This window comes from Lissotriton vulgaris, chromosome 9, assembly GCF_964263255.1.
Source record: "Lissotriton vulgaris chromosome 9, aLisVul1.2, whole genome shotgun sequence".
NCBI classification, from domain to species: Eukaryota; Metazoa; Chordata; class Amphibia; order Caudata; family Salamandridae; genus Lissotriton; species Lissotriton vulgaris.
The window spans coordinates 1,140,743,121-1,140,759,392 of NC_141697.1; the positions used below are offsets into that span (position 1 = coordinate 1,140,743,121).

Sequence of the window (16,272 nt, forward strand, 5' to 3'; positions counted from 1 at the left end):
AAAGACCGCGATGTAACGTCATACATTCGCCAAACCATGACATCATGCAGTGCAGGTTCAAGTTGGGCTCCGATCAAAAAAAAAGCATTGCACTGCCTGGTCTCAAAAACTGTAAAAATTATATACAGCTGAACTTCAGTTACAACAATAGTAAAATATGTACTTTTCATTCAAACTGAAAATATAATATATGAAGACAAAAGTGTTCACATTTAGATCCTTCTGTCTGCAAACGTCTGCTGTCAAAATGAAAAATTATATTTGTATAGCGCGTAACTACCCGGAGGCCTCGCAGCGCTTTGACTGATTACTGTGGCGAGCTACAGGGTAGATTAACACGCTTTTGCAAACAGATGGGTTTTCAAAACATTGGGTAATCATATTGCAGCAAGAATGGTTGAGATGAAGTGACTCAAGAAGTCCTAAGAGCCACAAACCATTGTGCCATACAGGAAAGACAGGAGCCAGTAAAAGGCTTGAATTGGTATACAGTTGAAACGCCCAGGCCTGAGGGCCAGATTAACATGCCACTGCAGGATTGTACTGAACCTACCTGCCCCAGCGCAAGGTGTAATTAGAGTCTAAAAAGGGATCTAGCTGAGGCAGTGCACTGGACTGTAACGCACACCACTCCTCTGTACAACACTTTAGTCCACTGTACTCCATTTGATGCCACTCTGCTCTACAACATGCTACTCCAATTTACACCACACCACTCCACTCCACTCCACAACACTTTACCCCACTCTATGCCACTGTACGACACTCCACTCTACAGTGCTCCAGTCTATCACGCTCTGCTCAATTCTATGCAACTCCACTCTACAAGACTCTACTACACTCTGTGCTACTATACTACACTGTACTCCGCTATATGCCCTTACACTGCTATGTAAAACTCTCTATTCCACTCTGTGCTATTTCAGTGCACTGTACAACACACTATTCTACTCCACAACACTTTTCAACACTCTATGACACAACACTCCACTGTACTGTTCAAGACACCTTTCAAGTTCATAACAGTTGCCTCTCCACTCTACTGTACTCCACGTCACTCACTTGTATAACATGCCACTGCACTTTGACACTTTACTCCACTGTACACTACACCACTCAATTTCACTCTACTCCACTAAACGACACTGTCCTCCACTCTACGGTATGACACGCCACTCAGCGACATGGACTCTACAATTTGAAACACATTTTAATTTTTTTTAGACATTAAAATTCAAGAAAAATCCAAAGGTTAGGCTCAAGTCAAAGTTAGGAAAGCTTTATTTATTCTTTCTATAAAACCAAACTCAAAGTACACAAACAATAGAAATTCAAACATTATAGATATACCATACATTTATTATGTAAGTATCATTTTAAAATTACTATAACTTTACTTATTATTTCCATACAACCAAACATAAATCACACAAACATTAGGAATTCAAAATGTATACCTAAATATGTTACATTCATGATTTATGCAACAGATTGAAATTCTTATAACTCGTGCACCTCCATACACAAGTGTATTGAACTCATTAGCCACACTACATTAACTATAACTCTCCACTGTACCATGCACTGTGTTCTCACAAATGGTTTGATTTGCGATGTTGTAAGTGTTTTTTGTAAACGCTATAATTTCAGATGGTATAAGTGATATAATGTGAAAGGGTACAAGCAGTGCATTTAGAAGGTGTGAGTTTTGCTTTATGCACATCTGATGACTTTATGAAGATATAAAGATAGTTTTTTTCCCTCTGAAGTATTATTTTTGTATTTCATGTGGTGATTGCATGTAATCAATGTACAGTTTGTCTAACTAGTACCTCTCCATAGGTGAGACTGACACTCTAAATTATGTTGGAGCACTAATATGTTTGAGCTTTTTTTACACCTACTGATTTGTCTGCATTTTTTATTTGTCTAGACATTTATCAGCATTAAACATGAAGGAACTCATACACACAGCCATAAAGGGAAAGGCGAAACTAGAAGCTTCACCATGCTTAGGGCTGTTGGCTGGAAATTATGACTTCCAGATTTGGAGTCCCAGAAGTGTTCTTAACTTGAAAGGTGTCTACCCTTTGTCTGATGAGTGCCCCTGGCTTCCTAGCCTTCCTTGTTTTTCTCATAATTAAAAATGTGCATCAAACGACTCGCACCTGGCACCTCACCCAGCAGTTGACGTCAGTGTCTTTATCACTGGAACCAGGATAGGTGCCATTTAGGGAATATTCAAGTCTAAGCTTCAGTTATGGAGCAGCTCAAGCCTTTTTGAAGGACAGAGTCCGCAGACGCCCACCATAGAACAATATTGTATGTGGCACCTCTACCACCTAGACGCAAGGGGGTCCTCAAAGTTACACACTTCCTGAAAAGAAATGACCATGCAAAGTAGAACCAAGTGAAGTGTGGACCCAAGCACAAGAAGTACATATAGAACAATACAGTAGTTTAAAAGAAGAGCAGTGACCTTGGATGGTGTGTGAAGGCTGGAGCCAGACTGGCACAATTCTTGAAAAGCAGAGTCTAGGTTCTGCAATGATTTGTTTCATCTTCTGGTAGCCAGTGTAAAGTTTTGAAGTTGTGAATTTATTGCGTCCTAGAATCAGACCGGCTCATATTCAGGACTCCATGCTGAGGCAAGGTGGTGAATCTCAATATGACTATTAAAAAACTTGTACCTGGTAGCGATACATGGCGCAGCAGCTGAACAAAAACCATTAAGTGAGTGCTAAATTCTTATCCACAAATCAAAATAATCAAATGAGCCCACAAGACTAGGGAACCCTGGAAGCTAAATGTGGTTGAGTTATGGTAAAGAGTGGAATCTGCGAACAGACCTGCGACAAGGTTAAATTAGATCTAAGCTTTACATTTTGTTCTTGAAATAAACAAAGTTTGCACTGCTTCTTTGGTGCTCCTTAAGCAGGATGCCCCTGAGCGCTACAGGATCTTTGATGCAAACCTGGCTGCCGCCTTGTCTGTATAAATAAGCTTTAGAGTATTTAGGACATAACATAAGTGCATACGTCAGGGTTTGACAAAAGGGACATAGGTAGCATTTACTCCAAACAGCTGTTGTAGGAAGCTGGTTCTCTATATAGTGAACAAGAATAAAGAACACTGTGCTAAATGTCCAGCAAGATTGGCATACAGAGGCAAAAGTAGATCATATTAATGCTCTATTTGTGGTAGTGTAGGCAAGCAGTTAGGCTTACGAGAGGGTAGTGCTAAGCATTTATTCACAGAGGCAATAAAAGAGACTCATTCAAGAAACAAATTGGAGACCAATTTGCAAAAATAACATCCATTTTTAAATATTTTTTCAGACCACGACCATTTTTACATTAAGGACTTCTCAAGTTATGAATTTTTCAAGTCGGCAAAATAAATCACTCTTGTGCACGATTACGCACCATTGAAGTAATTGGGAGAAAATAGAAAAAAATCATACAGTTAGACTATGAGGTTCACCTTCTGAATTTAGGTAAGTAGCAAGTCCAGGTCTGATATTCTACCAGGGGGTTCTCTGGAGCGCCCTGATTTCAGCCGGGGGCAGGGTGGTGAGATCGTTGCTAGATGGAGCGCTACGAAGAAGGGGGCCTCCTAAAAACACACTACCAAAGTGGAGCCTGGCAAAAAGGGAGGGCTAACCATGTCAAAAGAGGCTCTTTCCTACAGCTGTGTGATCTCCCCATTGTATCTTGTTTAACCCATTAACATTCAATGAGATTACGCAAATACAATTCATGTGGTCCATTATAGACCATGTAAGTCTTAGGTCTTTGAGAGTGGTGTGGTAGGAGTCTATGTAGTCTGAAATAGTCAGGCAGAAAATGTCTAAACAATAACAGATTCCCATACCTTCCAAGACCCCCCACCCTACACTTCCCCCCCAGAAACTTCTGGCACCCATTATGCCCCCGTTTAACAATTAAGAATGCAAAAACAAGGAAAACTAGTACTTATCATCCAATGGTGTAGCGGTCAATGTCTAAAAGAAAGAGGGAGGGAACAAGGAGGAGAGGGCAGATGGGGTAGAAGAAGTGGGGGTATACACTATGCAGTATCTTTGAGGCTTTCCCTGCTGCTCCTTGTAGCAAACACTTCACACAGGAGGTTGGGACTGCAATTGTATCAAGGTCAACCATTAGGAAAGCAAGTGAATGATTAGTGAATGTGCATTCGGAAAGTGGTGATAATTGTGGTGTCTGAGTCCTCCGGTACTTTATATATAGGTTTTGAGTTAGCAATCACCGCCCTACAGGGTAGGAAGAGGAATATCTCATTGGTAGGTTCTTGGTCCATCAGTCTGTTGCATCTAGCAGTGTGTCATCTGTGCCTTGAGCCCCGATGGCACACCGTGGCTGTCGGGCACTGAGGGTGGAGGAGGCCTACCATCCAGCCCACCAGGCCAACCACCTTTAAGATGGATTTCAAGCCAGTCCCATAAATCCTCAGGACTTTCAAAGAAGTGTGCTTTGTCTGCGTGGAGTAAGGGGTGCAGGGAATAGCAACATTTATTTCAGTGTCATCAACAAGAGTTTTTGTTTGAATTCCAGGAAGGATCAGCATTAATGCTAGACCTTGACGTTACAGTCGGAGAAGAGCCTAACTTTACTGGACCCAAAGGTGGAAGCTGTCCCTTTCCGTGCTTCATGGAAGACCCCATCATTGTCTCTGTACCTGAGAGAGAAGACAATTAAAGGTCTTGCAGTGATTGATTTGCTTATTCAATGATAAATAAGGTGACACAACCTCCGCTGGAATCCAGGATTGGAGCCATGTTGTGATGAAATGTATTATCTGGGTTCCCTCGGTACCTTCTGGCACACCCATAATCCAAAAAGTATTTCTTCTGGAGTGACCTCAGCATCTTTGATGCGGTCTGCAAGTTCACTGGGGGTGTGGAGCAATTTCGCCACTTAGGTTCTTTATCAAGGTGCAGGGTTGTTCCCATGTAATGCTGCGCTCCCAGGTTCCAACCAGAGCCTGCCCTACACCTGTGCTCCTATCAGGAGGGCATGTGCAGCTCAAGGCCTAGGCAAGAATCCGGCAATCCAGGACAACTTTCACAGGAGCACTTGGCTCAGTCTTCACAACCTCCTCAGAATCCCCCAACCCCACCCCCACAGCGGGATCAAACCAGATCTGAATCTGGTGCCGGAATGCTCAGGTTGCATGGGCCCCGAAGTTTGGGCCTTCCAGGGAGGGAGGAGTGGTGGCTGTGCCCAGTCTTGTCCCTTTCACGCTAACTATGGGTGAGGCCTGGTTCCACTTTATCTCTGGGACGTCCGACGAGGCTGATACAGCACTCCCGGGAGGTTTCCACAGCCCTGCTGTGAGCATCAGATGGTGGTGGTGTCCAAGGCCACCCAAGGAGAGAAAAAAGGAGCCGACGGTGGAGCAGGCCTCTCTCTGCCATGGCCACTGTCGGAAGGCATGGCCTCTCTCACCGAATGCACCTCTCTCGCTCTACTCGACTAGTCCAGGCCTCTCCAGATCAATCCCCATTTCCTAGGGCATTTCTTGGGGAGAGACAGAGCGCGTCCAAGATAGCCATACGGCTATGGTCAGGGTTTAGTTACAGTTCAGATGATGAATGATTAAGGGGTGGGTGCCGGGGTTACCTAATTTATGTCCACCATCTTTGATGCCCAGGCCACGCCCTCATTGCCCATTAATGTGCTGCCCCGGAATTACTGAGGTCACACGCAGTAGATCTCCTATGCTAGAAAGGGAAACTGCTACTTTATTATAGAAAAGGAAAATTGGTATTTGTCTCTCATTCTTCCGCTGAGTTACGCTCTTATTTGGGAGCGTTACGAGTCAAACAAAAGCCGTATCTGTAAGTGATACTGTGGAACCCCACCATAAACCCCAAAATCAGCACTAACATTTGTATTTTTATTTTATTTTATACAATTATTTATTATGCACTTTTTATCTATATATGTGGGAGAGTGATTGTAAAGGTTAGAAACAACTTCGCAAATAATGTATACAAAAGGGCGAAGTTCTGCTATTTCATCATACCTAATCAAATGGTCTAATCCAGGCATCTCCAACAAGTGGCTCGTGAGCTACTGGTACCTCTCCAGCTACTTGTGGTAGCTCTCCCATGTGCAGCCCAGCCTACTAAATTAGAGTTTATTGCTTGGATAAATTAACATATGTATTCCAAAATTGCACTGTGTGTATTCAAGATGAAAATATGTGTATTTTCTGAGCTCGTAAGATGATGTTTGGAGAAAACGGATTGCATTTTCAAATATATTTACATTCCAAGTTAATAAAACATTTCTTGCATTACTACTGGCAACCCTGCCTGATGCACTGAGGTAATCACCGCTGGCAGTCTTTCATATGGTGGCCACTAACATAATGTTGTCTATACAACTCTAATAATATTAGTAGCTTGCCAAGATTCTTATTGAACATGAGTAGCTCTTGTTATAGAAAAGGTTGGAGGCCCCTGGTCTGATCCCCATCTGTACTATAACCAGCCAAATAACAGTATAGTGGTATTAGATTTTAATGCTGAGTCAAGTAAAGCCCCGCTTCTGTACCTTTGATACAATGGGGCCTAAAGTTGGAACCTAATATATCGAACACCCACGCACAACTGGTAGGGCTGTGTAACCCCGCCTGTACCACTAGTATCTTGTGTCACTTTTTTGGGGATATAGTGCTCCGTGGTGTGAGCAGTAGTTATCTTACGCCCATCTCCTGGTATTCCCCAAAGTCTTTTGCGACACCGTCTGCTGGCCAGAAGCCCACTCTGATCAGGGCACAACCTCTGCAATTCAATGAGCAGCTTTAACTAGGCCCAACTCTCGTCCATCACCACTGAATGGATTACAATGTATTTGGTAAGAGCTGAGAACAAGTTTGTGAGAGACTTAGTTTCACTCCCCAATTCAACCCCTCTAAGACCCCTTTATATCGACTTGGGTAAGAGATCAATTGGAGACATAGTACGCCTCCGCCCTTTGCTGTTCTGGGTGCACCTAAGAAGGACACCAGAACTGGGTAAATACGCTCTGATGTTGGATAAATTGATTAATTTGAATGTCTCCAATAAAATAAAATGGCTCAATAAACTAAAACAGTTGGTGATGAATCTAGGAATGACAGAATTTTGGGTTTCTCAATCACCACCTCATAAACAAATTGTCAAAAAAATTTACTGGGAGTGGGTGGAGGCCGAGGAACTAAAAAGTACAAAGTGGGGATCACTAACCAATCAATTTCTGGAACATAAACCAACCATGAAGTTAGAGCCACTCTTGGACTACATCCAAATTCCTAGAGACAGATCACTCTTTTTGAAAATGAGATACAGCACACTCCTGTTGAAAAAGTTCACAGCGGGGTGGAAAGGAGTGAGAGACTACGATGTTACTTGTCCAGGCTGTTCATGCAAGAAGGAGTCTCTACCTCACTTTTTGTTTGCTTGTAGGGCTTATAAGTTACCTCGAGCTAGGTGGTTAAAACCTGTGTGCAGAGAGATGGGTGTTAGAAGGATACGTAGTGCAATCCTAAAATCTCTAACTGATACATCCTCCATGTTCATTGTCTGTGGGATTGCAGAGTACCTCTCTAGCGCTTGGTTCATACGGACTAGGCTGCTAGATGCCACAAAATAGAAATCCTAACCCCATTTAGATTGATGATTCTTACTGAAAATGCATTTTAGCCTACTGTAATTATTTTTTACTGTAAAGAGTGTTTTTAAATTTTTTCTAAGATGAAAATGTTTAATGCATGTGATACTTTTTGTATATTGATTTTATGTTTAATGTATGCTGCACTTTTATGATATGGAAATATCGAATAAAGTATTATTACAAATATATTTACATTCCAAGTTAATAAAACATTTCTTGCATTACTACTGGCATCCCTGCCTGATGCACTGAGGTAATCACCGCTGGCAGTCTTCCATATGGTGGCCACTAACATAATGTTGTCTATACAACTCTAATAATATTAGTAGCTTGGCAAGATTCTTATTGAACATGAGTAGCTCTTGTTATAGAAAAGGTTGGAGGCCCCTGGTCTGATCCCCATCTGTATTATAACCAGCCAAATAACAGTATAGTGATATTAGAGAGGGACTTTATAGCGGTATAGCCCATCTACGAAGGGCTATAAGGCTATTAGAACATTCTGTCACTAGAGGACAGAATGTTCTAACAAAAAAAAACAAAGCCTTTTGGGAGCGTGAGGGGATTGGAATCCCCTCAGCCTCCCTGAAGCCTTTGTTCACAGCCAGAGCAGTGAACAAAGAAACATTGGAATGTTGGAGCTCCAGGCTTATACCAGCCATTATAAGCCCGGAGCACTCCATTGTTTTCAATGGAGCTCCCAACATTCCAATGTTCTAATCCTCATTACAATAGCTTCTTGGTCCTGTCGGGCAACAGATTCAAGAGTGAGGATCTCTGGACCGCACAATGATGGGAAGAACTGCGTGCATGTCACTAAGGCAGGTGCCTTAAAGCTATTTTTGTGTATGAATATCCGTGTAAGGGGTAAGGCTGCCACCTGGTGGACCATGCAGTTTCTACCGCTCACTATTAAAATCATCAGTGATAAAACCCTCCTAACCAAACAAGAGATCATTGGCCTTCCCAATTAGAAGTGGAGCAAGACCGCACAGCAGATCAGTATAACAAAGTGCTAACGAAGACATAGTTGCAAATTAGCACCTCTGTGACCCGAGCAGTTTATGTAATTTGGCTGCTGGTGCTCGTTTAAAAAAACAAAACCAGCTGTTCCTTGGAGATCTGCAGCTTGGCTGAGTCATTCTAAGACAAATGCCACAATTAGCGCCTAACGTGTTTACATCTAACTGGAATTGAACTTCGAGTTGCACTTTTTCCTCCAATTTCAGGCACTTTACTTCTTTTAACAACGAACCGTGTCTGCAGGTTATGTAAAAAAAAATATATATTTTTTAGGAAAAAGTCCACAGTCCGGTTTGTTCTTAAATTGTATACTCCACTTTGAATTAGGGCTTAACTCGTTTTAATTCCAGGTTTTTCTTTCTGTATATTGTTTCAAATTATTTTTGTGATGTTTATTTTCTGTCCATTGCAATCAGTTTTTCATATATCACGCAGACCCTTCCCCAAAATTATTTTGGCTCCACCATGAAGAATATTATTATTGGAAATATACATGTGACAGTGTTTGCGATGTTACGCGAATACTTACTGTAAAATGAGACGTCTCAGGCCTGCTACCCAAAATAATATGGTTACACCCTATAAGCAGCATGTTGAATAGACTGGTCTTTAAACATGTTGTTCTTTCAGACTTTTTTTGCCAGTACGTGGGCCAGCCTGTAGTTTGAGGACTATTGATCGGGGAGAGGAGTTGGCCTAAAGGCTAGGGCTGTCGACCTCGAATCTGGGGAACTGGGTTCGAGTCTCGGCAATAATGCTGAAATCTTGGGATTCTGGGCAAATCACTTATATCTCCCCGTGCCTAACAAAAATGAAGGTGTCCTCATGTAATGCAACTGGTACTATGTGGTACCCGATTCGGGTCAAGTTCCCGCTATATAAAACTCTGCCAAAAAAAAAAGTTTAAAAATCGATAAACTGGTACCTGTAACTGGTAGTGAGTCATGTACAATTTTAATCTGTAATAAAAATCTATGGTAATAGAATGAGGGTCAATAAAACAGTGCTACTTTCTTGTACCCCCGTCCCTCTTGTGATCTCAGGCTGCTGCACACTTCACTATATAAAAATAAATACAGTCTGTAACAGTTGCACATTTCCAGGCGTGCTCAAATTTGTACCCCTTTTGGAATATGGAATTGTAACAATTGTACTGTAGAAATGTGATTTAAAACTCCCTTTGCTCTTGCCAACGTTTATTTTTCTTGTTTCAATTCGAGGACACAATTTTAACAATGAAGAAACCCTTTTGAAGAAACAAATTTAAACTTTGGGGTAGTTCCCTCTAAATTCTGGCCCTGAAAATGCATTTACGAGTACATTGAATAATGTTTTTCAAGGTAAGAAACTTCATTGTGCTGGAGGAATTTCTCGGTCTTTGTATCACAGGGTAAAATCAAAGCTCTTTTAATTCTAAAATCAAGAATTTAATTTTGGTCCTTCCAAAATAATTTGTGTGCACCCCTAAGATGTATGGCACACAAAAACCGTATAGAATAGAATGTGGAATGAGTAAGATCAAGTTCAACAAAACGATTGTAGTAGTATTGGGCCTGTGGGATATTAAAACAACTGTAAGCAGGTGACTTACAGTACCAACACAAGCGTGGACCAGATTACATCAAATGGCCGAAAGTTGTCTAGTTGCTAGTGACACACTATCAGTTTGTATATGCTACAGCTCTGATTCTTGTCAGGGGTGGCTCTAGGCTCATGGTGGCCCTGGACAGGGAGCGTAGGTAGGGGACCCCGGAAAAGGGGTTCCGGGCAGGGCGTAGCGTGGAGGCCAGTGAAGAGGGGGGGGGGCGGTCAGGGTGTTTGGAAGTGGAGCAGAGCCGGTGGCTGCCAAATCCCTGCCAGGGGCCGCCAGGCAAATATGTATCCATCCTCAGAGGATTATTATATTAAGGATATATATTGGCGTGGTGGCCCCTGGGGTTTGGTGGCCCTGTGCAGGTGCACAGCTTGCACATGCCTAAGGCCGCCCCTGTTCTTGTTGTTGAGCTTTCAATAAACAATGTTTTAACAAGCATACATAAGCCTATCATGAGGGCCAAACTTTGTATGTCCCTTTGTTTAATGTCTTCAAGGTCAAATGTAATATTATAGCAATTGTGCTAGCTTCTTCCTTTCAGGGAAGTGCACCACAGATGTGGTATATAGATCCCCCCCAGACCCCATTCCTCCCTCGCCTCTCCCCGCCCCCTGAAAGGAGTGAAAATGCAACTAACTCAAAGAGCCTTTTCACTAGTCTCTCCTAGGAGATGTCAGGCACACAATGAGATGTAAATGTAAATGTACAGGAATTTATATAGCGCAAATCACCGAGCGGTTTCTAAGCGCTTGCTTAGGGAACCCGTCCTGGTATTCCCCTGTGAGATAAGCCCGGCAGGGTATCCGCAAGGTGAAAGCCAGGCATCCCACTGCGAGGGGCCGCTGTGGAGATTAAGCAAGCTATTGCCCAGAGTCGCAGAGTGTGAACCCGTGAATCGAGTAGGCACCGGAGCGAGAATTGTCGAGTCCATGGACATTTTAGGACTCAAGACCCCGCCGAGCCGGGAATTGAACCCTGGTCCCGGGCTGACCTCTGCTTCCAGGTCTGCCTCCTCTAACCAGTGAGCCACACTTCTCCACTTCTCCAGATGTGTTAGTACCAGTCATCACAGGAGCTGATTTTCACATCAACTTAACAGTCCCCAGTGCTGCCTTAAATTCAAGGGCTGTCTGCAATGAAGAGGCGGTCCAAAATCGGCATCCTTCCTTTCAGGTGCTTAAGGGGAACGCTTCTTCCATTGTTTTGCACCTTGAAACTGCTCCTCCCCAGCAGATCTTCTTGGAAGTTTCTTTTGTGATGGATTTGGGATTTCAATTCTCGTTTTCTCACATCTTATTGACTCATGTACCTAAAGGAGATCCCACACTTACTTGAAATGCTTTATTCCACCTCAACCTCATTGAAATGAATGCTCTTTGTAGGTTAGTGCAATACTTTTAATCCACAATGTTTGATCCTGTGCACACAGCTGATATTGGTGAACTTTTGAAATTCCATTAATTAGATTGCAACTGTGCCTGTGCTTCTGGTGTCAGCGAATGCATGTTTCACTGCATTTTGTGCCAAAGTGTGGCTCAATGATTAGAGCGGCAGACCCTGATGCAGAGGTCTAGGCTGGGACCAGGGTTCAATTCCCCGCCTCGGCGGGTCTTGGGCTCAAAATTCCACGGACCTGATAATTCTCGCCTCGGTGCCTATTCTAATCATGGAGTCCCACTCTGCAACTCTGGGCAATAGCTTGCTTAATCTCCACAACGGCCCCCACAACGCTAAGGATGCCTGGCCTCCACCTTGGGGGTGCCCAGGAGTGGACGCCTCACAGGGAAAGCCAGGATGGGTTCCACAGCGGTATTCGTACAAGCGCCTTGAGACCCTTGCGGGTGAGTAGTGCGCTATACAAGTATCAATTTACAATTTTACAATTTACAATTACTGTGTACCTACATAAACACTTTAATACATGTACAGACACCAGGTTACATTTTGACTACTGCTTTGTTACCAGCTATTTCAATTTTCTCGGGAGCGGCTCACGCAGGTAAGAACAGTGGGGCGGGATGGGATGGGGGGACTCAATAGACGTCCAGTAAACATTAAATAAATAAATAATTCTCCCTCGTACGCTGCTCCTGAGTTTCTGTTTGCATGAAATGTCCCTCCCTGCATAATATTAGCTTGCCATCTCAGCAACTTCTGTTCCTTGTTTGTTCACAATAACACACTCAAAGCCCCATGTAGGCCCTGATTCACAAAGCACATTGCGCATCTATGCAACTCAGGTGTACAAAACATCCACTTTTCACACATAAATTCCCATAGCTGAATCACAGATTCAGGATTGGCAAAATGTAGTATTTGCGTTTGCAGGTGCATACATTCTACCAGTACTTTGACACGTTAAAGGGGTCTTAAAGCTCCCCTATCGTATCACCCTTGGATTTGGGTTTAAAATGTATATACAGGAAAAAAAAATTACAGAAATAAATGTCAGAATGCTCTTCTGCAATTATGAGAGATGAGTTTGTGGTCCTCATTTTATTCAGTAGAATTCAGAAATAATTGTAGTTGTAGAAAACTATTGTTCAAAGTAATAATCAGCGGGCAATGTTTGTGTGTGGGTGTCAACAGGGCCCTCCTGTAAAACAACAGGCGTGCATAAGAATTTCTGTACGTGTGAAATGAATTGCTAAAACATGACCTAAAAGGACCACTCCTTAGAGGATTTAATTGCAGGCTATTCAAGTGTTTCCTGATTTCAGCATCTTGATGCGTTATTAATGATGAGTTTCGAAGGAGAAACAGCCCATCCCTTTCTCTGTATTTGTTATTGTTATTTCTGACCAGGAACCCACTGCTACCTAGAAAGAAGGTGCTAGTGCTGTTTCAACTAAATTAGCCATATGAATCAAATCTCTACCTCTTTTAATCGCTCATTGTCTTTTACTATCAGAACGAACCTTTTATAAGCACATGCAACAACATCAAAAACCTCTAGTCCTTTCTACCAGTCATTAAGCATTGAAAGAGTCAATAGATCAGGCTTGCATTATAAGCATGGCTCCCAGTTTTCTGTTTTTACTAATTTGTTTCAGAAAAATACAGACAGAAAACTATCTATTTTCATGTCTGTGTTTCTTTTTAAATATGGGAAAAAACAGCAGTTCATTTGTTTTTTGAGTGAATTTAAATGCTGACTGTTATGACTTCCAGTTTCCGGTCCAGGGAAGGCATGGCTTGGCAGTTTGGGCTGGACTGTTCCCATGCGGCACAGGGTCAGACTGATTTGCATATGGCCATGTCTGAACTGGGGTGGCAGAGTGGGCTAAAGAACGGTGATGGATTAAACCCAGATCTGTTGACTGGGTGTGAGTGTTTGATTGGTTCAGATGCTCCGTCCATCACCACCCCCTTTTGTACTGCTATGTTCGCCATAAGTTGGCAGGGTATGCTCAGACGTGAGTCCCTTGCTCACTTTGTCACTGGATTCAAGCAAGCCAAGCTGAAGACGGCTGAAATGCCAGAAACCGGTCCTCGGAAGCTTGTTTCCGGTCCAGGGAAGGCATGGCTTGGCAGTTCGGACTGGACTGTTCCCATGAGGCACAGGGTCAGACTGATTTGCATATGGCCTTGTCTGACCCGGGGTGGCAGGGTGGGCTAAAGAACGGTGATGGATTAAACCCATATCTGTTGACTGGGTGTGAGTGTTTGATTGGTTCAGATGCTCCGTCCATCACCACCCCCTTTCGTACCGCTATGTGAATATTTGTGACCACCAATACGAAAGAATAGAATTGATGGAGTAGAAAATGATAATATCCATTTAGTTTAGGTACGATAAAATACACCATGTTCATGACGATTCAAAAAAAGAAGCATATAGGCAAATAATATTACATCAGAAGGTACCTTTTCGTGGCGCATCTCCAAGCTATATTTCAGGTACAATCTCATGATGCACTATGGCATGGTATTCATTTATTTTGGACTCTTGAAAGACCTGAGCTTTTATTTTAGGGATTTAAAGACTCAGAGCTTGTTGCCAGGTGGATACTTTAGAGAGGGAGCATTTCAATGTTACTTATGGAATTCTATATCTGGATGCGATGACATAAGCAGCAAAATATCTGTCGGGTGGCACCATATGCTAAGCACAGATGTTTTAAGCCACGCCCTTATTTACATCAGCCATGCCCCTTTGAGAGACACCACGCCCCCCAGTTTTTCATCCCAATTAAAAAGCCCTGGCCACTGGGCATGCTGAACAGCAGCAGTGGTGCCAAGTGGCGGGGTGGGAAGGACAGAAAGAAGCTGTCTCGTCATACTTAAAGTACTAAAAGGCAGCAGTGGTCTGGGGTCGAATAAGGAGGAGATGCCTCACACACCGCATCAAGGTAAGTCTGGTGGATAGCAGATAGCCAGACCCCAAGGTACATGCCTGAAGTCTCCCAAGATCATGCCTTTTGTTGCTAATGATGCAGGAATGCTGGGTAGAGTACTTGAAGTCAATCTATCCCGACCTACAGAGCGACATTCCATTGTGAAGGGCATCCTCAAGTCAGGCTCACACTTTATTGCTAGAAAAACATGTAAACGATGTCTGCCACAGCTAGGAAAAAAGGTGCTGCCTTATGTATACAATGCATATGTGAGGTAAAGGATTGCATGTGACAATATGTGTGATGATTAAGTGTACTTGTGAGTTGTGTAATGCATATACCGTACGTACTGAGGTGGAAAGATACAACCAAAAAGCTAATATCATGTGCATGAAACTACAATTTTTCTCTGGGTGGGCTAATCCAAGATGTGACTGACACCGTCTCAAGTTAATGGCTGCAGGGGGACAGAAGCTTTTTTAGGTCTGGAATTTGCCAGGTCCTTTTGATTTTGATAACGTTATATGTATGATATACTTATAGGGGCATTCAGCCAGCCCTCTTCATTATTGTATCATTCACATTTTCTTTTGCCTACTGCAAACATTATGAAGGTTGAGCCCACTACAGCTGTTGGCTAACTTCATTGTGAGTGACAGCATTCTGTACTTTCACAATGAGCACATTTACACACAGAGTAGCTCCCTTCAGTGCCACAGACAACAAAGGCAATGTGTGCTTTTTGAGAGCAATAAATATTTTTATTTTAAGCCAATGTTTTTGTTTTAGAATGATGAGGGCCGCACAGCTTCCCTAACAACAACGTTTTGCAAAAACCATGACAAAACAAAATATGCATCGACAAAGCCAAAAGCCTGGTAGCCAATGCCAGGTCTATTGGCTTTGCCAATGCTCGCTGCTCTTGTGACTGTATCAGAAGCCCCCTTGATATGACGAGAATAATACCAGAAGCTGTTGATGGTCTAGAAAATAATTGAAGAAATAAACGTTGTGTACACAGCTTTCCCCAACCACCACAACCACACCGTGCCACAACCAAGAGCAAAACCCAATAACAAAGTAAGCAGTCCTTGTCGGGAAGGGTAAGCAGTAATGGGAGACTCCAATTCTGGGGTTCAATCGATCTCAATAAACTTTTCATGAACTGTTCGAATTCCAGCAAATCCAGTTCAGTTCTATCGTATGACTGATTCCTGGTGAACTGTTCGCCATCTCAACCCCCCAACTGCTTCAGTAAAACACTGACTACCCACTGCAACTCCACACTGTTCCTTTGCACATTGTACATTGAATATTTTAACTGCCTTTAAGTAAAGGACTGACAGGCCACAGTAACTGCACACTGGTCTTTTGCACATGGCGATTTTTATACCGTTTGGTGGACATCCAGCAAGTGAGGACGGGTCCTACCACAACACCCTGGTTCTTGGTGGCTGGTTCGACACTTAAGTAGCTGCCTCAGTAAAGCACCCACTGCCTCCTGTAAATGGTAATTGGCTCATTGCATACTGCACTTTGAATATTTTAACAGTTTTTGCTGATTTTATTCAATGGTAATGGTTTTTATTAATTAAACAATAAAGCTTTGAATATCGACAATTGTATACACAAAGTGCTA

The 16,272-nt window shown here is 42.8% G+C and overlaps 1 protein-coding gene across 3 annotated transcripts in view; it reads left to right on the top strand.

Annotated features, from left to right (window-relative positions):
* PFKFB4 (6-phosphofructo-2-kinase/fructose-2,6-biphosphatase 4) overlaps positions 1 to 16,272 on the top strand; it is a 290,956-nt gene that overhangs the window by 96,812 nt on the left and 177,872 nt on the right. The window contains exon 1 of one of the 3 annotated variants that reach the window (XM_086939180.1): positions 14,567 to 14,648. The exons of the other annotated variants lie outside the window; for them this stretch is intronic. Within the exon in view, the coding sequence (XP_086795306.1) occupies positions 14,627 to 14,648 (22 nt within the window). The 5' untranslated portion in view covers positions 14,567 to 14,626. Of the gene's footprint in view, positions 1 to 14,566; positions 14,649 to 16,272 lie in introns of those variants that run through there. 3 annotated transcript variants of the gene reach the window in all.